Source organism: Pristiophorus japonicus, chromosome 9, assembly GCF_044704955.1.
Source record: "Pristiophorus japonicus isolate sPriJap1 chromosome 9, sPriJap1.hap1, whole genome shotgun sequence".
In the NCBI taxonomy this organism is placed as follows: Eukaryota; Metazoa; Chordata; class Chondrichthyes; family Pristiophoridae; genus Pristiophorus; species Pristiophorus japonicus.
Window position 1 is genome coordinate 116437574 of NC_091985.1, and position 25752 is coordinate 116463325.

The 25752-nt window shown below is 47.6% G+C and overlaps 1 protein-coding gene across 2 annotated transcripts; it reads left to right on the forward strand.

Annotated features, from left to right (window-relative positions):
- Positions 1 to 1034: 1034 nt before the first annotated feature.
- On the forward strand, positions 1035 to 22998 carry LOC139273183 (centriole, cilia and spindle-associated protein-like). Of its 2 annotated transcripts, XM_070889727.1 has the most exons (3): positions 1035 to 1914; positions 17345 to 17613; positions 18522 to 19613. In XM_070889727.1, the coding sequence occupies exons 1-3, from the start codon at positions 1482 to 1484 to the stop codon at positions 18759 to 18761; spliced, it is 942 nt and encodes a 313-aa protein (XP_070745828.1). In that variant the 5' UTR covers positions 1035 to 1481; the 3' UTR covers positions 18762 to 19613. The 2 variants fall into 2 exon arrangements, with proteins under 2 accessions (XP_070745828.1, XP_070745830.1); XM_070889729.1 differs by lacking the exons at positions 17345 to 17613; positions 18522 to 19613 and adding an exon at positions 22440 to 22998.
- The last annotated feature ends 2754 nt before the right edge of the window (positions 22999 to 25752 follow it).

A 25752-nucleotide genomic window follows, 5' to 3' on the forward strand; every position in this document is an offset into this window, starting at 1 on the left:
CCATTCATTGGCCCTTCGTAATGTTAGTTATTGCATTTGACTCTTAAACTTTGCCTTTGGTTCTCCACTCGCTTTATCATTTTGTTCAGTCCTATGAAGGAGCATGCTTATTTTCCAATTCCCAGTTCTGAGGGTATACACCCTGAGGTTGGGGAGCGAAATCGTTTTACTTGCAGGGCAAAGGAACAAAACATGGAGTCTTGGGCATCACATATAACGTTTAAATAAATGTTTCTGTAATTATCTTTTTCAAATCACTAATACCAACAAATCCTGGTCTGATTTGGTATTTATCCACCAATAAGGCAAAGGAAGAGATAGACAGTGTTCAAACAGCACAAACCAGAAAGTATGTCAAATAAGACATTGGACTTCAAAGGACACTCTGCTAGAGCTTGGGGTCCCGGGGCACAGGGTCCCAGGGCTTGGGGTACCAGGGCACAGGGTCCCAGGGCTTGGGGTACCAGGGCACAGAATCCCAGGGCTCGGGGTACCAGGGCACAGGTCCCAGGGCTCAGGGTCCCAGGGCTCGGGATCCCAGAGCTCGGGGTCCCAGGGCTCGGGGTCCCAGGGCACGGGGTCCCAGGGCACAGGGCACGTCCCAGGGCTCGGGGTCCCAGGGCACAGGGTCCCAGGGCTCGGGGTCCCGGTGCTTGGTGTCGAAGGGATCAGGGTCCTTGTGTTTGTTGTCCCAGAGCTTGGGGTTCAGAGTCCCAGGACTCAGGTTCCCAGGGAAGCATTTTGGACATCCCTAAGCGCTTCTTCGTGTACTCTTTATATCCTTAATCTTAGACGCAGAGGGTGGTGAAGAGGGATGAGATGCTGAGGCAGCTGGATAGCTGGTGAAATATTAATGGGCGGTATTGCGGGGTATGCAGCAACCCGGGGCAGCAGGTCTTTGCAAATTCTGGGGTTCCTGCCGACCTTTCAGAGGTTGAATTCCGGTGCCAGTGACGTCACAGAACCACTCGACTGAGGCGCCTGCCGTATCGTCACCGCCCTCTGTGACGTCACGGCGAGGTGCTGACGCGCGCGGAAGGCGGAAAGCTCAGTTGCGCTGTGACGGCGGAGTGAAATATCAGTCCGGTTTCAGTCAGCGCTCCTGGTGCGATCTCAGAAAGGAATCCGGGAATAAAGTTAGAAATGGGGAGGATTCCAGTCGACGGAAACAGCGCGGGTAGTTTAATCCAGTGAGAATGGGGGAGGGGCGTTACGATGACGGGCGGGAGGGGGCGAATCGGATTAATGGCAACATTAAGTAGCGGTGTTGGATTAAAGCCCGAGCCTGCGGCCGCTGACTAACGGAGACCGTCGTTTCTTTCCCGTTTATTCTCCCATCGCAGGACCGAACCAGCAGAAACACCCCGAGCCTCCAATCTGCCCGGGCCGAGGCGCAGCCCGGGGGGGACAGACGCGCCTCCCAGACGGCCGAAGAAAGTGCGCCGGGTGGTATTGACACCTGAGGGCGGAGCCCGGGGAACATGGTATCAAAAAGGATGAAGACGGAGTACATGAAGAAATTTAAAGGGCCGAAATGGGATACTTACAGCAGCTGCTACACTGACCTGGTGCAATACCGCAACACGCGCCGGCTGCTGGAGCAAGCCCACATCCCCTGGGTGTGGACCGGCTGGGACAGTAGCTCCAGTTCCAGCTCCGGCAGCGGCGCGTCTACCCCGAGAGTGCAGGAGCGGGGAGAGGGGTGTACCCCAGCGAGCCAGCTGGCCGCGCCCCAGGAACCCAGGGAACTTCCCCACCGTCAGATCGAGCCTCCGCCAACCGAACGCTCCAGGATCGAGCCTCCGCCAACCGAACGCTCCAGGATCGAGCCTCCGCCAACCGAACGCTCCAGGATCGAGCCTCCGCCAACCGAACGTTCCAGGATCGAGCCTCCGCCAACTGAACGTTCCACAGGTAAGTAATCCCAGTCACCACCACCACCAGGTATTGGCGCTCGACTGACTGGGGTGGGGGAGAAGCGGCACTGGCCCGTGTTGGTCGGCACAACTGTTCTGATTTGGAGTCCCCCCCCCCCCAAAATAAACATAAGAATCAGTCTTTGTTTTTAAGACGAACAACAAATTGCTGCTGCTCCTAATGCACGAACCTCAGGTGCACTGGTACATGCGGTGCATCTTTATCACCTCCAGACTCCACTATTACAGCCCATCCCACTCACCTACATTGGCTCTTGGTCCCCAAACACCCCCAATTTAAAGTTCCCATTCTTGTGTTTAAATTATTTTGTGGCAATGCAATAACGTGTGGTATAAATGGGACACACTGCAACAACAACTTGCATATACATAGCGCTTTTAATATAGTAAAACATCCCAAAGCACTTACCAGGCGTGTCATAAAACAAAATCTAACACCGAACCACATAAGGAGAAATTGGGGTAGATGAGCAAAAGCTTGGTCAAAATGGTAGGTTTTAAGGAAAAAGAAAGACTTGCATTTATATAGTACTTTTCACCAGCATCATCATCATCATAGGCAGTCCCTCAGAATCAATGAAGACTTGCTTCCACTCTTAAAATGAGTTCTTAGGTGGCTCAACAGTCCAATACGAGAACCACAGTCCCGGTCACAGGTGGGACAGATAGTCGTTGAGGGAAAGAGTGGGTGGGACTGGTTTGCCGCACGCTCTTTCCGCTGCCTGCGCTCTATTTCTGCATGCTCTTGGCGATGAGACTCGAGGTGCTCAGCCCCCTCCCGGAAGCACTTCCTCAGTGGCACTTTATCAGGGAGGCTTTGAGGGTGTCCTTGTAATGTTTCCTCTGCCCACCTTTGGTTTGTCTGCCTTGAAGGAATTCAGAGTAGAGCGCTTTTCACCAGCACCAGACGTCTCAATCACTTTACAGCCAATGAAGTTCTTTTGGAGAGTAGTCACTATTGTAATGTAGGAAACGCGGCAGCCAACTTGCACACAGCAAACTCCCACAAACAACAATGTGATAATGACCAGATAATCTGTTTTTGTTATGTTGATTGAAGGATAAATGTTGCCCAGGACACCGGGGATAACTTTAAGGAGCATCTTTAAAGGAGAAGAGAGAGGTTTAGGGAGGGAATTCCAGAGCCTGGGGCCTAAGCACCTAAAGGCACGGCCACCACTGTTTGAGCGATTTACAATCAAGATGCCAGAATTCGAGGAGCGCAGATTTGAGGCAGGGGTTGTGGGGCTGGAGGAGATTAGAGATATAGGGATTTGAAAACAAGAAAGAGAATTTTGAAATCAAGGTGTTGCTTAACCGGGAGCCAATTTAGGTCAGCGAGCACGGGTGATGTGTGAATGGGACTTGGTGCGAGTTAGGACATAGGCAGCAGAGTTTTGGATGAGTGCAAGTTTACGTAGGGTAGAACTTAGGAGGCCAACCAGGAGTGCGATGAAATAGTCAAATCGAGATGTAACAATGGGCTTCAGCAGCAGAGGAGCTGAGCTGAGGCGGGGTGGAGTCAGGCGATGTTAGAGGTGGGAATAGGTGGTCTTAGTGATTGTACGGATATGTGGTCGAAAGCTAATTTCAGGGTCACATATGACACCAAGATTGTGAGCAGTCTAGAAAGGGCACTGAGCACCAAGTCTCGTCATCGGGAGCATGCAGAAATCAAGTGCAGGCAGCGGGAAGAGCATGCGGCAAACCAGTCCCACCCATCCCTTCCCTCGACGACTCTTTGTCCTACCTGTGACCGAGATTGTGGTTCTCGTATTGGACTGTACAGCCACCTAAGAACTCATGCTAAGAGTGAAGCAAGTTTTCCTCGACTCTGAGGGACTGCCTATGATGATGATGAGTTCAGCCTCAGGCTGATGCTAGAGAGAGGGATGAAGTCGGTGTCTAGAGAATGGCATTTATGGCAGGGAGCCAAGACAGTGGCTTTGGTTCAGAAAAAAGCTTTCACAAAAAGTATATTCTACTGAATTGCCCCGTAAGCGTAAACCTTATAAAGGCATCCACCTGCATGATTGTTGCCATCTGTATTGAAACTATTTCTGGTGGCAGAAGGGTCAGTAACCAGAGGACACAGATTTTAGGTAATTGGCAAAAGAACCAGAGGTGACATGAGGAAAACATATTTGTATGCAGCAAGTCATTACGATCTGAAATGCACTGCCTGAAGCAAATTCAATAATAACTTTCTAAAAGGAATTTACTAAATACTTGTAGTGGAAAAATTTTCAGGGCTATAGGGAAAGGACAGGGCCATGGGACGAATTAGATAGCTCATTCAAAGAACTGGCACAAGCACGATGGACTGAAAGGTCTCCTGTGCTGTGTATCATTCTATGATTCTTTGCATGATTGTTGCAATCTGCACTGTTACTAGCATCATTCAGTTGTCCATTGCCATAACTCTTGACCTGCAAACTTGAAAATGGGATGCGATACACAGGATCTTAAATCAGAGAGAGTTCATTTTTAGTGTGGTTTTGTCATGGATATTCAAATAACTTTTGTAAGATCCTCTGTCCTCACTTCCAGATACTAATACTTCTGGCAATCTCATGGGTCTTCCTTCATTAGCTCAAAGGGGGTCAGTCCGGTAGTTTGACTCTGGGTAGCTCTTAATTTCATTAGGATTCGTGGAAGTAACAACTCCACCCACCCCTTCCCGGTCTCCTCGATTGCTTTGGCTAATGCGGTTTTTAGGGTCCTATTCATCCGCTCTACCAATCCGAAAGATTCCGGATGGTACGGGATGTGGAATTTTTGTTTAATCCCTAGCAGGGCACAGGCTTGTTTCATGATTTTCCCCGTAAAATGCGTACCTTGATCTGAGTCCAACTGCAGTGGCATTCCCCACCTGGGTATTATTTCCCCAGCCAGGATTTTAGCCACTGTATCAGCGGTGCAATTCCTAGTAGCAAAGGCTTCTACCCACTTTGTAAATTGATCTATTGTTACCAGGCAGTACATTTTTCCCCTCTGGCTGGACAGTGGCCCAGTAAAATCTATTTGCTGGGCTTCCCAGGGTCCCTTTTGGGCGAGGTTCGTGTCCCAGCCGGACCTTTATCTTGTTTCCCGGGTTGTGTTTTGCGCATGTTATACACCTCCTGTAATAGTTTTCTACGTCTCTCCCCATTCCTTCCCACCACCAACATCGTGACATGGAGTTTATCATGCCAGTCCTACCGGTGTGGATGTACCCATGGTAGAGACCCAATAGATTCTGTCAGAGACATTCCGGGGCCACCACGTTGTCATTTCTCCTCCATACTCCATCCGCCCCCTTTCTTGCTCCGTTCTGTTCCCACCCTTCTATTTCTTGCGGGGTGGATTCTCCCTGTACCTTGAGTATGTTTATTTCTTCTGTTTGGGTGGTACATGAGCCAATCGGGGTGTTACTGGCCATATCTACTACAGGCAGCTTTGTCTGCCCAGGCATTTCCCTGCTGGTGCCTGTCTGTGATTTTCGAGTGCGCTTTAATTTTTATTACAGCACATTCCTGAGGGAGGAGAGAAGCTTCTACCAATCCCTTGACTATCTCTTCATGCCTAATGGGTCCCCCTCCAGAAGTCACGTATCCCTGCCTCTTCCAAGCAGTCATGTAATCGTGCACCACTCCGAAGGTGTACCGGCTATCAGAGTATATGTTGACCCTTTTTCCTGCTGCTAGTTTCAATGCTTTGGTGAGGGCTACCGATTCTGCTATCCGAACCGATCGATTTCCCTCTAGGGCACCCTTTCCCCTGTCTTGCCCATTGCTGTCCACCACTGCCCACCCTGTCCGGGGGGGTTCCGTTTACATATCGACGAGATCCATCCACATAAAGATCCATCTCTGCCCTTTCAAGTGGGGTTTCCCTAATCTGGCTCCCTTCCCCCTCGCTTCCCGTAGGGTCATACTGGTGCTCTTTGCCTTTGGTGACTATCCAGCCTGCGGGATTATTCCCGCTATCCTTTATTATAGTTAAGGCGCCATTTGGGGGCAAAAACATTGCTTCCCAATTGGCACGTCGTGCGTCGGATATCGTCCTTAGCCTCCCGGTGTTAAGCAACTCTACAAGGGTATGCAGGATAATTGGGTTTGGGTGTGGGTAGATCCTTTAGTAGTATCTGTCTCTCATGCAGGGTGAGGGAAACTTCTTGTATAGTGATGCTGCCCGTGTGCAGGGGTGGTAGTCGCGCGTACGGGAGCTGCCTGTATGAATTCATTATATGCTGGGGGCTCTCTCTGCGTTCCATCATCTGGATGCTCTCCTACCGGTATTTTCTCCAGGGAGGGATACATTGGAGCGATTATCGGGGCTACCTTTGGATCGGGTATTGCTGATGCACACTGTAGGGGTTTACCATTCTCCTTTACAGACCTTTCTAAGGTTGCTATTTTCGAGTTTAATCTCTGAATCAGCTCAACGTGGGTATCTATTTCCATTACTAGTTCCCGGTAGCAGGTGAGGATAATTGCCTGAGCCATTCTAACCTTGTTTTTGGTCTGACTATCCCACCATTTTTTCTGCTTGTCAGGAGCGTCCGTGGGCTTCCACCCTCTCCGTCTCATTCCTTCCATTAAAGTTGCGTATTTGTTACATAGTAACTCTAATAGAGACCCCTCGGGTCCTCGGTTACACTCTCCCTTCTTCCCTTGTTTAATGGCCTGGGTCCCCATTCCCTCACCAGCTCCATTTGTCCTTTTACATGCTGTGTTACCCATCTTCTTCGGGGCTATGAGGGTCTTGGGTACTCCCTTTAATTCGTGTTAGGTATTCAGGACGTAATTTATATCTATATGTCTTCCCTTGGCGCCGTACACTCGTACTGCCACGCTTTGGGTCAATATATCCCGTCACTGCGGGGATGTCGTCTCTATGTCCTCACTCTCTCGTCCCTGCACCGTGCACTCATACCGCTTCGGGTCAATAGACCTTCCCCTATATCTTCCCTTGCGTCGCACCCTCGCACTGCCGCGCTACCTACATGCGTGCGTCTTAGGATATACCTTTGACCCCCTTCCACCCCTAGATCGTCCTTGTGCTCCGTCTCCGTCCCTCCGGGACTCACTACAGATGGTTCTTTGTACGGATATATCCTTCCCTTGTGGTTTACAATGTCACAGCTCTAACTTGAAGGTGGTAAATTAAAACATACCCCCCCCCCCCCCCCCCCCCAACAGCTGGGTCATTGTTCCGTTCGGGAAATCTGTACCCTGCTCGCAGCGCCAAATGTAGAGGAGAGAACGGGAAGGCTTCTTTTCCCACGAGCGGGCCCACTGATAGAGGGTCGACGCTCGCCCCAGCCCACGTAGCAATTCTCGAAGTTAGCAGACAGAGACGGATGGCAAAGTATAACAATCTTTTATTACGAACGTCCGGGAGCATCTCCACTCACAGGCGGCTGTGATGAGAGGTGTTCCCGGACGTTCGTAATAAAAGATTGTTATACTTTGCCATCCGTATCTGTCTGCTAACTTCGAGAATTGCTACGTGGGCTGGGGCGAGCGTCGACCCTCTATCAGTGGGCCCGCTCGTGGGAAAAGAAGCCTTCCCGTTCTCCCCTCTACACTTTGATTTTTCTACTGTTCCCATGCTTCTAATGAGCCGATTGGATTTTTTGTTACTTCTATGCTAAGAATTCTGGTTTAGAATGTACTTATCATCATCAAAATACAAGTTATTGATTGCTGAGATTTTAGAAAGGGATAAGGGGAAAAATTCCATCATTCCAGATTCCCTTTCATCGTCCACTTTTGTAGAAGAAAAGAACTTGCATTTATACATTGCCTTTCATGACCTCGAGACATCCCAAAGTGCTTTAGAAACATAGAAAATAGGTGCAGGAGTAGGCCATTCGGCCCTTCAAGTCTGCACCACCATTCAATATGATCATGGCTGATCATGCAACTTCAGTACTCCATTCTTGCTTTCTCTCCATACTCGTTGATCCTTTTAGCTGTAAGGGCCATATCTAACTCTCTTTTGAAGAACTGGCCTCAACAACTTTCTGTAGTAGAGAATTCCACAAGTTCACAATTCTGTGAGTGAAGAAGTTTCTCCTCATCTCGGTCCTAAATGGCTTATCCCTTATCCTTAAACTGTGACCCCTGGTTCTGGACTTTCCCAACATTGGGAACCTTCTTCCTGCATCTATCCTATCCAATCCTGTCAGAATTTTATATGTTTCTATGAGATCCCCCCCTCAGAATTTTATATATTTTCTATGAGATCCCCTCTCATTCATCTAAATTCAAGTGAATATAAGCTTAGTTGATCCAGTCTTTCTTCATATGTCAGTCCTGCCATCCCAGGAATCAATCTGGTGAACCTTCGCTGCACTTCCTCAATCGCAGGAATGTCCTTTTCAGATTAGGAGATTAAAACTGCACAAAATACTCAAGGTGTGGTCTCATCTAGGCCCTGTACAACTGCAGTAAGACCTCCCTGCTCCTACACTCAAATCCCCTCGCTATGAAGGCCAGCATGCCATTTGCTTTCTTTATTGCCTGCTGTACCTGCATGCCTACCTTCAATGACTGATGTACCATGACACCCAGGTCTCGTTGCTCCTCCCCTTTTACTAATCTGTCACCATTCAGATTGTAGTGTATGAAGAAAGAGTCAGACTGAACACTGAGCTCAAAGTAAAGTGTGACCTTAGTCTTTTATTGCAGGTCTCCAGAGTGCCTCTCCAACCTGTGAAGCCTCCTTAAATACCTGTGCTCCCAAGGGATTATGAGATCCCTTGGAACTCCAGGGAATGAGCCCTCTGATGGCTGTACAGAGTATATACAAGTCCAGATACATAACAACATTCCCCCCTGAAGTCAATAGTGTAACTATTTACAATGTGAGTCGATCTGGGGCCCTTCTTGCCCTGGTTGATCGTCTCGATGTAAAAGCTGTTGTTGTTGAATCATTTGTTGGGCCCTCGCTGGGCTGCTGTGCAGCTGGGCTGCCTGGTGTGGTGGGTCCTGCTGGGCTGCTGTGGATGATGGGTTCTGCTTCGTGGCCAACCGTGCTGTCGGTTGCCACTGGTGTGTGTGTTGGGGGATCAAAAAAGGTAGGGTCAAAGGTGGGTTGCTCAGGATAGTCCGTGAATCTGAGTTTGATTTGGTCCAAGTGTTTCCGGTGAATGAGTCCATTTGAAAGTTTGACCTGAAACACCCTGCTCCCCTCTTTGGCCTCGACAGTGCCAGGAAGCCACTTGGGACCTTGCCCATAATTTAACACACATACAGGATCATTGATTTCAATCTCGCGTGACACATTTGTGCTATCATGGTATGCACTTTGTTGAAGCCGCCTGCTCTCTAACTGTTCATTTAAATCAGGGTGAACTAACGAGATCCTTGTCTTAAGTGCTCTTTTCATGAGCAGTTCAGCAGGTGGGATCCCAGTGAGTGAATGGGGTCTCGTGCGGTAGCTAAGCACGACTCAGGATAGTCGAGTCTGCAGTGCGCCTTCAGTTACCCTCTTCAAGCCTTGCTGCTCTCTCTGCCTGACCATTGGACGCTGGTTTAAATGGGGCAGATGTGACCTGTTTGATCCTGTTATGGGTCATGAATTCTTTGAACTCATGGTAAAACATGGCCCGTTTCTCGCTCACCAGGACATCGGGTAAGCCATGTGTGGCAAACATAGCCCGTAGGCTTTCAGTGGTGGCAGCGGACGTGCTAGCCGACATTATCTCACATTCAATCCACTTGGAGTATGCGTCTACAACCACAAGGAACATTGTACCCAAGAACGGGCCTGCATAGTCGACATGTACCCTAGACCACGGTTTGGAGGGCCAAGACCATAATCTTAGTGGCGCCTCCCTGGGTACATTGCTTAACTGTGAGCATGTATTACATCTGTGAACGCAGAACTCTAAGTCCGCATCGATGCTGAGCCACCACACATGGATCTGGCTATCGCTTTCATCATTATGATGCCTGGGTGGGTACTGTGGAGGTCATTGATGAAGGTGTCTCTGCCCTTCTTGGGGACTACTACTCGATTGCCCCACAAAAGGCAGTCTGCCTGTATAGACATTTCACCTTTGCGCCGCTGGAACGGCTTTATCTCTTCCTGCATTTCCATTGAGACACTGGACCAGCTCCCGTGAAGCACACAGCTTTTAACTAGAGATAATAAGGGGTCCTGGCTTGTCCAGGTTTTGATCTGCTAGGCAGTGACAGGTGATTGCTCACTCTCAAATGCTTCCATCACCATGGTTAGATCTGCGGGCTGCGCCATTTCCACCCCCGTGGTGGGCAATGGCAGCCTACTGAGAGCATCGGCGCAGTTTTCTGTGCCTGGCCTGTGGTGGATGGCATAGTTGTATGCGGACAACGTGAGCGCCCATTTCTGGATGCGGGCCAATGCGTTGGTGTTTATCCCTTTGCTCTCGGGAAATAGAGATATAAGTGGCTTATGGTCAGTTTCCAATTCAAATTTTAGCCCAAACAGGTATTGATGCATTTTCTTTACCCCATAGACACACGCTAACTCTTCTTTTTCAATCATTTCTGTAGGCTCTCTTGGTTGCATTAGCAAATGGTTGCAGTTTCCCAAAATCATTAGCTTGTTGCAATACATACCCATATGACGACGCATCACATGCTAGTACCAAATGTTTACATGGATCATACAACACAAGCAATTTGTTTGAGCATAACAATTTTCTCGCTTTTACAAAGGCATTTTCTTGGCTTTTGCCCCAAACCCATTCGCCCCCTTTTCGTAGTAAGACATGTAGTGGTTCTAGCAGGGTGCTGAGACCCAGTAAGAAGTTACCAAAGTAGTTCAAGTCCCAGGAACGACCACAGCTCCGTCACGTTCTGTGCCTCGGTGCATTCTCGATTGCCTCCGTCTTCGCGATGGTGGGCCTGATGCTGTCCGCCGCAATCCTCCTTCCCAAGAACTCCACTTTAGGTGCCAGGAAAATACACTTCGAGCGTTTTAACCCGAGCCCCATGCGATTGAGCCGAACTAAGAACCTCCTCTAGGTTCTGCAGATGCTCAGCTGTGTTCCGACCTGTGACCAAGATATCGTCTTGGAAGACCACGGTGTGCGGGACCAACTTCAGTAAACTTTCCATGTTTCTCTGGAATATCGCCGCCGCTGATTGAATTCCAAATGGCATCTGTTATAAACCAAAAGACCTTTGTGCGTGTTGATGCAGGTGAGGGCCTTCGATGATTCCTCCAATTCCTGCGTCATGTAGGCTGAAGTCAGATCCAGCTTCATGAACGTCTTTCCTCCCGCTAGTGTTGCAAAGAGGTTGTCGGTCTTTGGTAGTGGGTATTGGTCCTGCAGGGAGAAACGATTGATAGTTACTTTGTAATCGCCCAGTACCACCCAGAGTGGTAGTTTCTGCACTGCTCCATCGTAGGAGACCTTTACGGTAGCACTGCCGATTACAGGAATCAGTTCTTTCGTGTAAGTTCTTAGTTTCGTGCGAACTGGAGTTAAGACTGGCTTTGAGGCCTTGTTGCACCACAACCTTTTGAAAGTCTTTTTGCCCATGATGGACTGGCTCGTGCCCGTGTCCAGCTCCATTGACACCGGGAGTCCATTTAGTTCAACCTTCAGCATTATTGGGGGACAATTCGTGGTGAATGTGTGCATGTGTACCTCTGCCTCCTCTATCAGAGGTTCTGTTTTGTTGTGATCCTCTGTGGATCTGTCCTCCTCTGTAACGTGATGGTTTGCAGGTTTAGCAGGCCTAGCAGCTCGCCTGCACACTCGTAGGAGGTGTCCCATTGTTCCACAGCCCTTGCAAATGTATCCTTTGAATCGGCATGAATGGAAACGCTGATTACCCCTGCAGCGCCAACAAGGTGTTAATGGCCTTGCATTCATCACCCTTGTTGGTGGACTCTGAGACATCTGCATCTGCGGATGTGTAGCTGCAGGTATGTGTGACCTGCCCTGTCCGTTACGATTCAAAAACATCACTTTGTTCACAATACTTGTAGCAGCACTTGTGTGCTGAGAGATTTGCTTCGTATTGTCACTGGTGGCAATGAACGCCTGGGCTATCGCTGTGGCCTTACTCAAGGTTGGGGTCTCTGCAGTCAAAAATTTGCAATGTATGGTTTTGTGGCCAATGCCAAGTACGAAAAAGTCTTTGAGCACGTGCTCCAAATGTCCTTCAAATTCGCAATGTCCTGCAAGGCGTTTTAGCTCGGCGACACAACTCGCCACTTCCTAGCCTTCAGACCTTTTGTCGCCATCAGAACGCTTTCCTTCGGGTTCGAAAGCTCTCGGACCAGCGTGCACAAATCGGCGTATGATTTCTCCGTGGGCTTCGCTGGAGTGAGCAGATTCTTCATGAGGCCATACGTTGGTGCTCCACAGACAATGAGGAGGATCGCTCTACGTTTGGCAGTGCGCTCTTCCCCATCTAGCTTGTTGGCCACGAAGTATTGGTCGAGTCGCTCCACAAAAGTTTCCTAATCATCTTCCTCCGAGAATTTCTCCAGGATGCCCACTGTTCTCTGCATCTTTGGGTTTGCTATCTGTATCTCGTCACCAGTTGTTATGTATGAAGAAAGAGTCAGACTGAACACTGAGCTCAAAGTAAAGTGTGACCGTAGTCTTTTATTGCAGGTCGCCAGAGTGCCTCTCCAACCTGTGAAGCACTCTTAAATACCTATGAGATCCCTTGGGACTCCAGGGAATGAGCCCTCTGGTGGCTGTACAGAGTGTATACAAGTCCAGATACATAACACCGATAATTTGCCTTCCTCTTTTTGCCACCAAAGTGGATAACCTCACACTTATCCACATTATACTGCAACTGCCATGCATTTGTCCATTCACCTAACCTGTCCAAGCCCCCCTGCAGTCTCTTAGCATCCTCCTTGCAGCTCGCACTGCCACCCAGCTTAGTGTCATCTGCAAACTTAGAGATATTACATTGAATTCATTTGTCTAAATCATTAATGTATATTGTAAATGGCTGGGGTCCCAGCATTGAACCCTGCGGCACCCCACTAGTCACTGCCTGCCATTCTGAAAAGGACCTGTTTAGTCCCACTCTTTGCTTCCTGTCTGCCAACCAGTTCTCTATCTATGTCAATACCTTACCCCCAATACCTTGTGCCTTAATTTTGCACACCAATCTCTTATGTGGGACCTTGTCAAAGGCCTTTTGAAAGTCCAAATACACCACATCCACCTTATCCACTCTACTAGCTATATCCTCAAAAAATTCTAGAAGATTTGTCAAGCATGATTTTCCTTTCTTCATAAATCCATGCTGACTTGGATCGATCCTGTCACTGCTTTCCAAATGCATTGCTATTACATCTTTAATAATTGATTCCAGCATTTTCCCCACCACTGATGTCAGGCTAACTGGTCTATAATTCCCTGTTTTCTCTCTTCCCTCCTTTTTTAAAAAGTGGGGTTACATCAGCTACCCTCCAATCCATAGGAACTGAACCAGAGTCCATGGAATGTTGGAAAATGACCACCAATGCATCCACTATTTCTAGGGCCACTTCCTTAAGTACTCTGGGATGCAGACTATCAGGCCCTGGGGATTTATTGGCCTTCAGTCCCTTCAATTTCCTGAACACCATTTCCTAACTAATAAGGATTTCCCTCAGTTCCCCCTTCTCGCTCGACCCTCGGTCTCCTAGTAATTTCAAGAGGTTATTCGTGTCTTCCTTAGTGAAGACAGAACCAAAGTATTTGTTCAATTGGTCCGCCATTTCCTTGTTCCCCATTATGAATTCGCCTGATTCTGACTGCAAGGGACCTATGTTTGTCTTCACTAACCTTTTTCTCTTCATATCTGGAGAAGCTTTTGCAGTCAGTTTTTATGTTTCCTGCAAGCTTCCTCTCGTACTCTAATTTACTACTAATTAAACCCTTAGTCCTCCTCTGCTGAATTCTAAATTTCTCCCAGTCCTCGGGTTTGCTGCTTTTTCTGGCCAATTTATATGCCTCTTCCTTGGATTTAACACTTTCCCTAATTTCCCTTGTTAGCCACGGTTGAGCCACTTTCCCTTTTTTATTCTTATGCCAGACAGGGATGTACAATTGTTGTAGTTCATCCATGTGATATTTAAATGTCTGCCATTACCTAGCCACCGTCAACCCTTTAAGTATCATTCGTCAGTCTATCCTAGCCAATTCACGTCTCATACCGTCAAAGTTTCCTTTCTTTAAGTTCAGGACCCTAATCTCTGAATAAACTGTGTCACTCTCCATCTTAATGAAGAATTCTACCACATTATGGTCACTCTTCCCCAAGGAGCCCTGCACGACCAGATTGCTAATTAATCCTCTCTTGTTACATAAGACCTAGTCTAGGATGGCCTGCTCTCTACTTGGTTTCTTGACATAATTGGTCTAGAAAACCATCCCTTATGCACTCCAGGAAATTCTCCTCCACAGTATTACTACCAGTTTGGTTAGTCCAGTCAATATGTTGATTAAAGTCACCCATGATAACTGCTGTACCCTTATTACACGTGACCCTAATTTCCTATTTGATGCCATTCCCAACCTCCCTACTACTGTTTGGTGGTCTGTACACAACTCCCACTAATGTTTTTGGCCCTTTGTTGTTTTGCAGCTCTGCCCATATAGATTCCACATCATCCACGCTAATGTCCTTCCTTACTATTGCATTAATCTCCTCTTTAATCAGTAACGCTACCCCACCTCCTTTTCCTTCCTGTCTGTTCTTCCTGAATATTGAATATCCCTGGATGTTGAGTTCCCAGCCTTGGTTACCTTGGGGCAATGTCTCTGTAATCCCAATTACATCATATCCGTTAATAGCTATCTGTGCAGTTAATTCATCCACCTTATTATGAATACTACTCACATTGAGACTCAGACTCTTCAGGCTTGTTTTTTTAACAATTTGACCTTTTAGAATTATGTTGTAATGTGGCCCTTTTCGATTTTTGCCCTTGATTTCTCTGCCATCTACTTTTGCTTTTTCTCCTTCCTACCTTTTGCTTCTGTCCCCTTTTTTATTTCCCTCTGCCTCCCTGCATAGATTCCCATCCCCCTGCCATTTTAGTTTAAATCCTCCCCAGCAACACTAGCAAACACTCCGCTTAGGACATCGGTTCTGGTCCTGCCCAGGTGCAGGCCGTCCAGTTTGTACTGGTCCCACCTCCCCCAGAACCGTTCCAATGTCCCAGGAATTTGAATCCCTCCCCCTTGCACCATTCCTCAAGCCACGTATTCATCTGAGTTATCCTGCAATTCCTACTCTGACTAGCACGTGGCACTGGTAGCAATCCTGAAATTACTACCCTTTGAGGTCCTACTTTTTTAATTTAACCCCTAGCTCCCTAAATTCAGCTTGTAGGACCTCATCCCGTTTTTTTAATCTATATTGTTGGTACCTATATGCAGCCAATTAAGTACTTTTTGAAATGGAGTCACTGTTGAATTGTAGGAAACGTCCATTTGCGGACAACATTAAAAAGTCTTGACTGTTATATAGTCTCCTGAACATCTCCGTTTGGTGCTGAGATTGGCAGAGTATTAAAACTGATGGTCAAAGTTTGGATCAGTGAGACTTGTTAAATTATTTTACACTCTCTTGGAACCGTTGGTTTAAAAAGAGGTGGATTTTACAAAGCACTTTTTTATATCTCCATTTTCTAGTCACTCTAGAGCACTATCTGTGACATCCTAAATAATGGCTTGACAAATCTTCCAGAATTTTTTGAGGATGTAACTAGTAGAGTGGACAAGGGAGAACCAGTGGATGTGGTGTATTTGGACTTCAAAAGGCTTTTGACAAGGTCCCACACAAGAGATTAGTGTGCAAAATTAAAGCACATGGTATTGGGGGTAATGTATTGACGTGGATAGAGAACTGGTTGGCAGACAGGATGCAAAGAGTAGGAATAAACAGCAGAATGGCAGGCAGTGACCAATGGGGTGCCGCAGGGTTCAGTGCTGGGACCCCAGCTATTTACAATATACATCAATGATTTAGATGAAGGAATTGAATGTAATATCTCCAAGTTTGCAGATGACACTAAGCTGGGTGGTGGTGTGAGCTGTGAGGAGGATGCTAAGAGGCTGCAGGGTGACTTGGACAGGTTAGGTGAGTGGGCAAACGCATGGCAGATGCAGTATAATGTGGATAAATGTGAGGTTATCCACTTTGGTGGCAAAAACAGGAAGACAGAATATTATCTGAATGGTGACCGATTTAGGAAAAGGGGAGGTGTAATGAGACCTGAGTGTCATGGTACATCAGTCATTGAAGGTTGGCATGCAGGTACAGCAGGCGGTGAAGAAGGCAAATGGCATGTTGGCCTTCATAGCTAGAGGATTTGTGTATAGGAGCAGGGAGGTCTTACTGCAGTTGTACAGAGCCTTGGTGAGGCCACACCTAGAATATTGTGTTCCGTTTTGGTCTCCTAATCTGAGGAAAGACGTTCTTGCTATTGAGGGTGTACAGCGAAGGTTCACCAGACTGATTCCTGGGATGGCAGGACTGACATATGAGGAGAGACTGGATCAACTGGGCTTGTATCCACTGGAGTTTAGAAGAATGAGAGGGGATCTCATAGAAACATATAAAATTCTGACGGGATTGGACAGGTTAGAGGCAGGAAGAATGTTCCCGTTGCTGGGGAGTTCCAGAACCAAGGGTCACAGTCTAAGAATAAGGGGTAAGCCATTTAGGACCGAGATGAGAAACTTCTTCACTCAGAGTGGTTAACCTGTGGAATTCTCTACCACAGAAAGTTGTTGAGGCCAGTTCGTTAGATTATATCCAAAGGAAGTTAGATATGGCCCTTACGGACAAAGGGATCAAGGGGTAAGGAGAGAAAGCAGGAAAGGGGTACTGAGATTGAATGATCAGCCATGATCTTATTGAATGGCCTGCTCCTGCACCTAATTTCTATGTTTCAATGCCAAGGCTGTATCAACAGTCAGTTCACTGGAGTAGAGGATATGTTCGTCAGGAAAATTCCATGACCGCGTCTGATCTCAGATTGCCGACAGTCAGCAGCTTGTCATGGTCACAATGGATTATTGACGGGCCATGGTGCTGGAGACTGAGAGCACTAGTGACGAATTGATCTAATTAGACTCCACGTGCAACAGACGTGACGCTCTGGTTTGCATGATGAAAGGAGGAGGCTCTGTCTAATGCCCAATGCATTGGGCTTGACATAACTGGATATTAATGATTATTTTCTGGTTTTAGTATTTGGACCAATCCACTGCTTCCATAATCTTCAAAACTTCTTTTGAGTTACTTTTGAAGTCTCCCTGTGCTTGCAAGATCTGATGTCATCTTGTGACCTCGCACTGTGCCAGTTTCTAGGGCAATGATCACCCTTGTGGTATATTTGGGACTCTTACAAATTACACAGGCTGACTCTTTTTTTCTTTTCGTTCCTTTTTTAAACAGAGAAGGAAATAATTCTTGAGGCAAATCAAAAAGATAAAAATGACGAACGAACAAAGGGTGAATTGTGCGTTCAACCCGTTCTAGATTATCGTCGTGTTAAGAGTGCGAGTCAAGAAAAATCACGAAGAGCTCCTCAATCGACAATAATGCCACAAGCTGCCACAAAAGAAACCAAACCTCCGTTTGCAATGTATGGCTGGGCAAAGATGGAGGCGAAGGTGGGCTGTAAAAAGACGTACAACGTCGGTGCTTCCGCTTTGAGAGGACAGGTAAGAATTTGAAGAAACCCGGTCCTCCCACTTTCTGCCCAGCCGAAGGCTGTGCTGTGTAAGTGCGACGTGCTCGTGGACTTCTGTCACGAAGATCTGAGATCATCTGTTCAGCTGCCTCAGCCGCTTCCCTCCCCACTCCCACCATCCGACTCTGAATCAGTGTCTTTCTCCCCTCATTCCTTTCCTCGCACTCCAAGTTTTGAATCGCTCCACTTGCTCAAATGGCACTTATCAAGGCACAAATGACATTTGTGATCATGGTAAACTATCCCTGCTCGACCTGTGACACGGTTGACCAAACAGTCCACCTCCATTGCCTGCATATCAGAAGGTTGTGTCTTTGAGCCCCACTCCAGAGACTTGAACACAAGATCCAAGCTGACACTTCCAGTGCAGTACTGAGGGAGTACCTTCACCACATGGACTGCAGCGGTTCGAGAAGGTGGTTCACCACCACCTTCTCGAGGGCAAATAGGGATGGACGATTAAATGCTGGCCTTGCTCGCAACGCCCCCACATCCCAGGAATGAATTTTTAAGCAAGTGATGGACTAGACACTGATTTTAAAAATGCTTATTTTTTTTTGTGATAAACCCATTTTCAGCTGTATTAATTAAACTGCACCAAGTTACCACTCTTAAATATATCAAGGAATATTTTTTGAAAACATTGTTTTAAAACACCTAATTGCACTGGTTCATGACCGAATTTGCATTTGACAATATGCAAATGCGTTTGAGCAGAAACTTGGAGAGAAAAAAACACACTTCAAAATGGGTGCAGATTGTGCCGAAAGCTGAAACTCTTGGCCAGTGTTTGTTACACCAATTGTCTGCTGCTGATCTTGTTTCAAATGTAGAATAGCTCTTTTTTTCCTCAGAACGAACTTGATTTCTCTCTCACAGATTTACGAATCTGCAGTCCGTGCCCAGGACAGACGGCAGGTGCAGAGAACGATGCGCGTGGCTCAGAGACGGCACCGGGGCACAGAGCCATCGAGTACCCGCTCAGCTGACCCCCAGTGTAAATCTTCCCCGGGACACAGAGCTTCTGAGCACTCACAAGGTCAAGTGTTGAAACCTGCCGGGCCAGAGGATCCTTGGCTGTCTGAATACATGAGATGTTACTCAACACGATCCCTCTGAGTCCCAGCAGCCTCCTGCTGGATAGAGCTTGAGCAAGATGGTTTGGTTTATTTATTCGAGTCTGTGTTGGACTCAGTCACTTGTTCAGCACGGGCCCTGATTAGAGTCTGTTACTGGAGTTAATTCACGTGTTTTGCTGACTTGGTAGAATAGACTCAGTGATAGTATTGGTTTTCTGTCTTCAAACTGTGACATGTGGCATTGACAGTGGGACTAAAGAGATCCATTTCAGAAGTGGGAATTGTTCCCTTGTTTTGTTTCAGAACACAAGCCACTTCTGCAGTTATCTTCCAAACTGACAGTGGTTGACTGTGCTGATCACACAGTGTGAGCTGTGTAGTGTATACAGTTTGATTGTACTTAAAGTTCTGAAAATTCAGTGTTGCTTTGCACAAATGGCTTAATTTGTATTGGTATTTTTTTTTAATCTTGGTTTTCTCCGATCTTTCAAACAATTCTTTGTTTAAATTTATGTTTGCTCTGTATCGAATGAGACTGCACTTAAGGGAAAGTATAAATGGTGGGCTTTTTTGCAAAGGGGTTCACCTTTTTGTAATATTTGTACATCCTTTTTGGGGTTTTGTATTTTGTAATTTATGTAGATTATCTGACCATTATCACCTCGCTGTGGGATCATGCTGTGCGGTTGCATTTCCTACAGTACAGCAGCGACCGTACTTCATTGATTGTAAAGTGCTTTGTGAAAGGTGCTATTTAAAAGTCTTTCTTTCCAATAAGGACCCAGGTGTTATGAAGTGTGCCTCTATGTACTGTACCTGTACACTGTTTCTCAGTATGTGTAAAGTGCAATAGGTAAATATGCTCCAATAAATTTATATATATTTGTGTGTATATGGTGTGTTTTCCCTTTTATTTTGAAGGTTGGATTTTTGCTGGGTTGCAATTTATCTTCCCTTGCACAAAATAACAGCCCAGCTGTCTGCCCTGAGAGGTGATCATCCTGACACAGAATTAGTTCCTCTTGCTCCTCTTCCCCCAAGCTCATGAGCTGGGCTCTGACGGCTCTCCTGGCAGGGGTACGGTAGATTAGTAATGGCAAGTATTAAAAAAGAAAACTGTGAAGCTGAAAGAGACCTGGAATCTTGGTACAATCAAACTAAATCTGTCCAAACAATGCAGAGCTGCAATCTGCAAAGCCAATAGGAAGTTGAACTACAATATTCAAAGCAGCAGAATACAAGTCAGAAGAAGTTCTGATCAAACTGGGTCTGGGTTCTGGTCAGTTTGCACCTTGAGCACTGTGTCCAGTTCTGATCACTGAGACACAATCTGTCATGTATTCTACTGTCATTGTAATCCATGTAAAACTGACCTAAGTTGTACACCGTGAGAACACTGACCACTAGGTGGTGAACTTGTGGGAGACACTCCTAACCTGGACTTTCAGGTCTAAAAGGGGAAGCTCCACCCATCTTCTCCACTTCAGTGCTGGCTAATAAAGGTTACTGGTCACAGAGTGACCTCTCTAGTATGGGCCTCGTGTGCATTTGTACTGTATAATAAGGACATATTATTGGCGACGAGGGTTGGTCAGCATATATGGTGATTACAAGGCCACCATCAATTGGGTGTCACTCCAAGACCAGTACCCGCTACCGAGAGCGGAGGACCTCTTTGCGACGCTATCCGATGGCAAACTCTTTTCAAAATTGGACCTGACCTCAGCTTACATGACCCAGGAGCTGGCGAGTGAGTCGACGAAGCTGACCACCATCACGACACACAAGGGGTTGTTTGAGAATAACAGATCTTTCAACGAAACATGGAAAGTCTCCTCAAGTCGATTCCAAGGACTGTGGTTTTTCAAGACGACATCCTCATCACGGGTTGCAACACTGAAGAACGCCTCCACAACCTGGAGGAGGTGCTACGCAGACTGGACCGGGTAGATCTGCGACTGAAAAAGGCAAAGTGCGTCTTCCTAGCTCCAGAGGTGGAATTCCTGGGGATGAGGGTAGCAGCAGACGGGATCAGACCGATTGCATCCAAAATGGAAGCGATCCAGAGAGCACCCAGACCCCGTAAAACGATGGAGCTGCGTTCGTTCCTGGGGCTCCTGAACTATTTTGGTAACTTTCTTCACAAATTGAGCACACTGTTAGAGCCGCTACACGTGCTCCTACGCAAAGGTCGTGAATGGGCCTGGGGGGACAGCCAGGAAAGGGCTTTTGACAGAGCACGCAATTTGTTATAGCGTTAACAGATTGTTGGAGCATATGACCCATGTAAGAAACTTGTTTTAACGTGCGATGTGTCATCCTATGGGGTCGGGTGTGTGTTGCAGCATGTTGATGCTAAGGGTCAGGTACAGCCGGTAGCTTATGCCTCCAGAAGTCTGTCCCAGGCAGAAAGGGGCTACGGGATGGTAAAAAAGGAAGCGCTTGCATGTGTATATGCACTAAAAAAAAAAATGCACCAGTACCTGTTTGGCAGGAAATTTGAGCTGGAGGCAGATCACAAACCCCTATCGTCCCTTTTGGCCGACAACAAGGCCATAAATGCAAATGCGTCGGCCTGCATACAGAGGTGGGCATTCACGTTAGTCGGCACAGACCGGGCACTGAAAACTGCGCTGATGCACTCAGCAGGCTCCCACTAGCCACCACTGAGGGGGCAACCGAGCATGCTGCTGAGATAGTCATGGCTGTTGAAGCTTTTGAAAGCGAAGGTTCACCCGTGACAGCCCGTCAGATTAAAGTCTGGACAAATAAAGACCCGCTACTGTCTTTAGTCACGAAATGTGTCCTGAATGGGGACTGGGCAACCACGTACAGGGCATGCCCTGAGGAATTTAAACCATTTCCCAGGCGCAAGGATGAACTCTCGATTCAGGCCGATTGCCTACTATGGGGAGACAGAGTAGTCATGCCCCAGATGAACAGAGAGGCTTTCATCCGAGAACTCCATAATGAGCACCCGGGCATTGTCATGATGAAGGCAATTGGCAGGTCACACGTTTGGTGGCCAAGGATAGATGCAGACCTGGAACTTTGTGTTCGCAGGTGCAACATATGTGCCGAGCTGGGCAATACGCCCAGGGAAGCCCTCCCTTAGCTCCTGGCCCGCCAAGCCATGGTCACGCATCCATGTGGACTACGCAGGTCCTTTCATGGGAAAAATGTTTTTGGTTGTAGTAGACGCCTACTCCAAATGGATCGAGTGTGACATTCTCAATTCAAGCACATTCTCTGCCACGGTAGAAAATCTACGGGCAATGTTCGCCACCCATGGTCTACCGGCCGTCTTGGTTAGCGACAATGGCCCGTGCTTTACAAACATTGAATTCCAGGACTTCATGGCAGGAAATGGTATCAACCATGTCAGAACGGCACTGTTCAAGCCGGCCTCAAACGGCCAGGTGGAACGAGCAGTGCAGATAATCAAACGGGATGCTCAGAATCCAAGGGGGTTCCCTACAATGCCGCTTATCATGCCTCCTGTTGGCCAATAGATCCCGACCACACTCGCTCACAGGGGTTCCACCCGCAGAGCTGTGAATGAAAAGGACGCTCAAAACCAGGTTATCCCTTATATAACCCACCATGAAAGAAATTGTTGCGAGCAGGCGCCGGTCACAATGTGACTACCATGTCGGGAATGCGAGGGCGTGATGTATTGATGTCAATGACCCTGTCTTTGTCTTCAACTACGCTGCAGGGTCCAAATGGCTCGCAGGCACTGTGATTGCCAAAGAGGGGAATAGGATTCTGGTAATTAAACTTACCAATGGACAAATCTGCCGCAAACACGTGGATCAAACAAAAAGGAGGTTCAGCAACCCCATAGAAGAAGCAGAGGAAGAACACGATGTAAAGTTCACTCCACCACAGGTGACCGAACACCGGAACCAAGTGGAGGAGAGCCTAGTCACTTTGGGCAGTCCGGACAGGCCTGAGGCACCGCAAACAGCAGACACTCAGGCCAGCGCCCAACTCAGGCGCTCTACAAGGGAGCGTAAACCACTAGAAAGACTTAACCTGTGATCCCAATAAGACTTTGGGGGAGGGGGGAAGTGATGTCATGTATTCTACTGTCATTGTAATCCATGTATAAACTGACCTAAGTTGTACACCATGAGAACACTGACCACTAGGTGGTGAACTTGTGGGAGACACTCCTAACCTGGACTTTCAGGTATAAAGGGGGAAGCTCCACCCATCTTCTCCACTTCAGTGCTGGCTAATAAAGGTTACTGGTCAGAGTGACCTTCTCTCTAGTATGGGTCTCGTGTGCATTTGTACTGTATAGTAAGGACATATTACAACCGAGACATTCAAGCGCTGGAAGCAAAGAGTCAATGTCTGAGTTATGGGGAAAGACTGGGAGAAGAAGATCTTAAAGAGGGTACAAGATTATTAAGTGTATTAAAAAGTTAACATAGTTAAACTGTGGGTGTGGAAACACAATGAGGTATAAACTGATAAAATTTAGGATTGATAAATTCTTCACTGAAATTTCCACATGGAGGAGGCAAAAACCCTGGAATCAGTTGAGGAACAATTGGATGCTGCAATGTTGTGGGGTTCATTGGGATGAATGAACTATGATGAGCCGAATGGCTTTCCTCAACCAGAATAATCTTGATGTCTTGGGGAATAAAGGTTTGGGAAGAGAGATGACTTTTTAACTTTCTAACAATTAATGTAAGTTATTAAAATTGATGTAAGCCTTTAATTTTTCTGCAGGAGCTGACCTGCACAGTTACGAACGTGTAATTGGGGGTGGTGGGGTGCTGTAGCCTAACTGAAAGTCAGCGGATTGCCCCATCACTCCTCACCCCTCACCCAGCCTTATTCAAACTGTAAAGCTCATTTATGGAGGATTATACAGAAGTGGTCTGAATTGGTACTTTGAGGCTCAGAGTGGGTGCTGCAGAGTGACAGTTGTTTGTCAATTCAGAGATGCACCTGAGGACAGAATACTACCAGGAAATTATGGGCTCCCACCTTGTAGCCTTAAAGGGACAGAATACCAGAGGTCAACATTTGAAAATTTCAAAATACTGCGATACCTGCTCAAATCGGGGTCCATGAGGTGATCGAAGACTGGGTCACCGCTGCCATTGCAATGCTACACTCTCCTGCGGTAGAAAAAGCCATAAGACAGCTTAAGAACAACAAGGCTACGAGAGCGGATGGAATCCCTGCTGAGGCACTTAAGTATGGCGGAGAGGCGATGTTGGTGCGAATACATGACCTCTTTCTCACCTGGAAGGAGGAGAGCATGCTGAGGGATCTCAGCGATGCAGTGATCGTGATCATCTTTAAAAAAGGGGACCAGTCCGACTGCGGCAACTACAGAGGAATCTCCCTGCTATTAGCCACTGGGAAAGTTGTCGCTCGAGTCCTGCTCAACCGTCTTCTCCCTGTGGCCGAGGAGCTCCTCCCGGAGTCACAGTGCGGATTTCGACCCCTCCGGCACAACGGACATGATTTTTACAGAGCGACAGCTGCAGGAAAAATGCAGGGAACAGCGCCAGCCCTTATACATCGCCTTCTTCGCCCTTACAAAGGCCTTTGACGCTCAACTGAGAGGGTCTATGGAGCATCCTCCTCTGTTTCAGATGTCCCCAAAAGTTTGTCAATATCCTCCGCCAGCTCCACAACGACATGCAGGCCATGATCCTTACCAACGGATCTATCACAGACCCAATCCATGTCCGGACCGGGGTCAAACAGGGCTGCGTCATCGCCCCAACCCTCTTCTCAATCTTCCTCGCTGCCATGCTCCACTGCACAGTCAACAAGCTGGTGTGGAACTAAACTACAGAACCAGTGGGAACCTGTTCAACCATCGCCGTCTCCAGGCCAGGTCTAAAACCACCCCAACAGATGCCCGTGTCTGCACACATACAGAGGCTGAACTCCAGGACATAATCTACATATTTACTGAGGCGTACGAAAGCATAGGCCTTACGCTAAACATCCGTAAGACAAAGGTCCTCCACCAGCCTGTCCTCACCGCACAGAACTGCCCCCCCAGTCATCAAGATCCACGGCGCGGCCCTGGACAACGTGGACCATTTCCCATACCTCGGAAGCCTCTTATCAACGAGAGCAGACATTGATGATGAGATTCAACACCACCTCCAGTGCACCAGTGCAACCTTCGGCTACCTGAGGAAAAGAGTGTTTGAAGACCAGGCCCTCAAATCTGCCACCAAGCTCATTGTCTACAGGGCTGTACTAATACCCGCCCTCCTGTATGGCTCAGAGACATGGACCATGTACAGTAGACACCTCAAGTCGCTGGAGAAAAACCACCGATGTCTCCGCAAGATCCTACAAATCCCCTGGGAGGACACACGCACCAACATTAGCGTCCTTGACCAGGCCAACATTCCCAGCATTGAAGCACTGACTACACTTGATCAGCTCTGCTGGGCAGGCCACATTGTCCGCATGCCAGACACAAGACTCCCAAAGCAAGCGCTCTATGCAGAACTCCTTCACGGCAAACGAGCCAAAGGTGGGCAGAGGAAACGTTACAGGGACACCCTCAAAGCCTCCCTAAAAAAGTGCAACATCCTCACCGACACCTGGGAGTCCCTGGCCAAAGACCGCCCTAAGTGAGGAAGTGCAGCCAGGAAGGCGCTAAGCATCACGAGTCTTATTGCTGAGAGCATGCAGAAATCAAACGCAGGCAGCGGAAATAGCGTGCGACAAACCTGTCCCACCCATCCTCAACGATTATCTGTCCCACCTGTGACAAGAACTGTGGCTCTCGTATTGGACTGTTCAGCCACCCAAGGACTCATTTTAAGAGTGGAAGCAAGTCTTCCTCGTGCCGAGGGTCTGCCTGTGACACTCTGCTGAGGATCCCGTTGTGCTGAACTGCAAATCCACCGCAATTAAATTATTCATCACTTTTTAGAGCTGTGCTGAGAGGCGGAGGTGGGTGAGTTTCTCGAATACAAAGTCTGATCATCAAACACCCTGAAACACAGCAGGTCAGTCAGCATCTGTGGAGA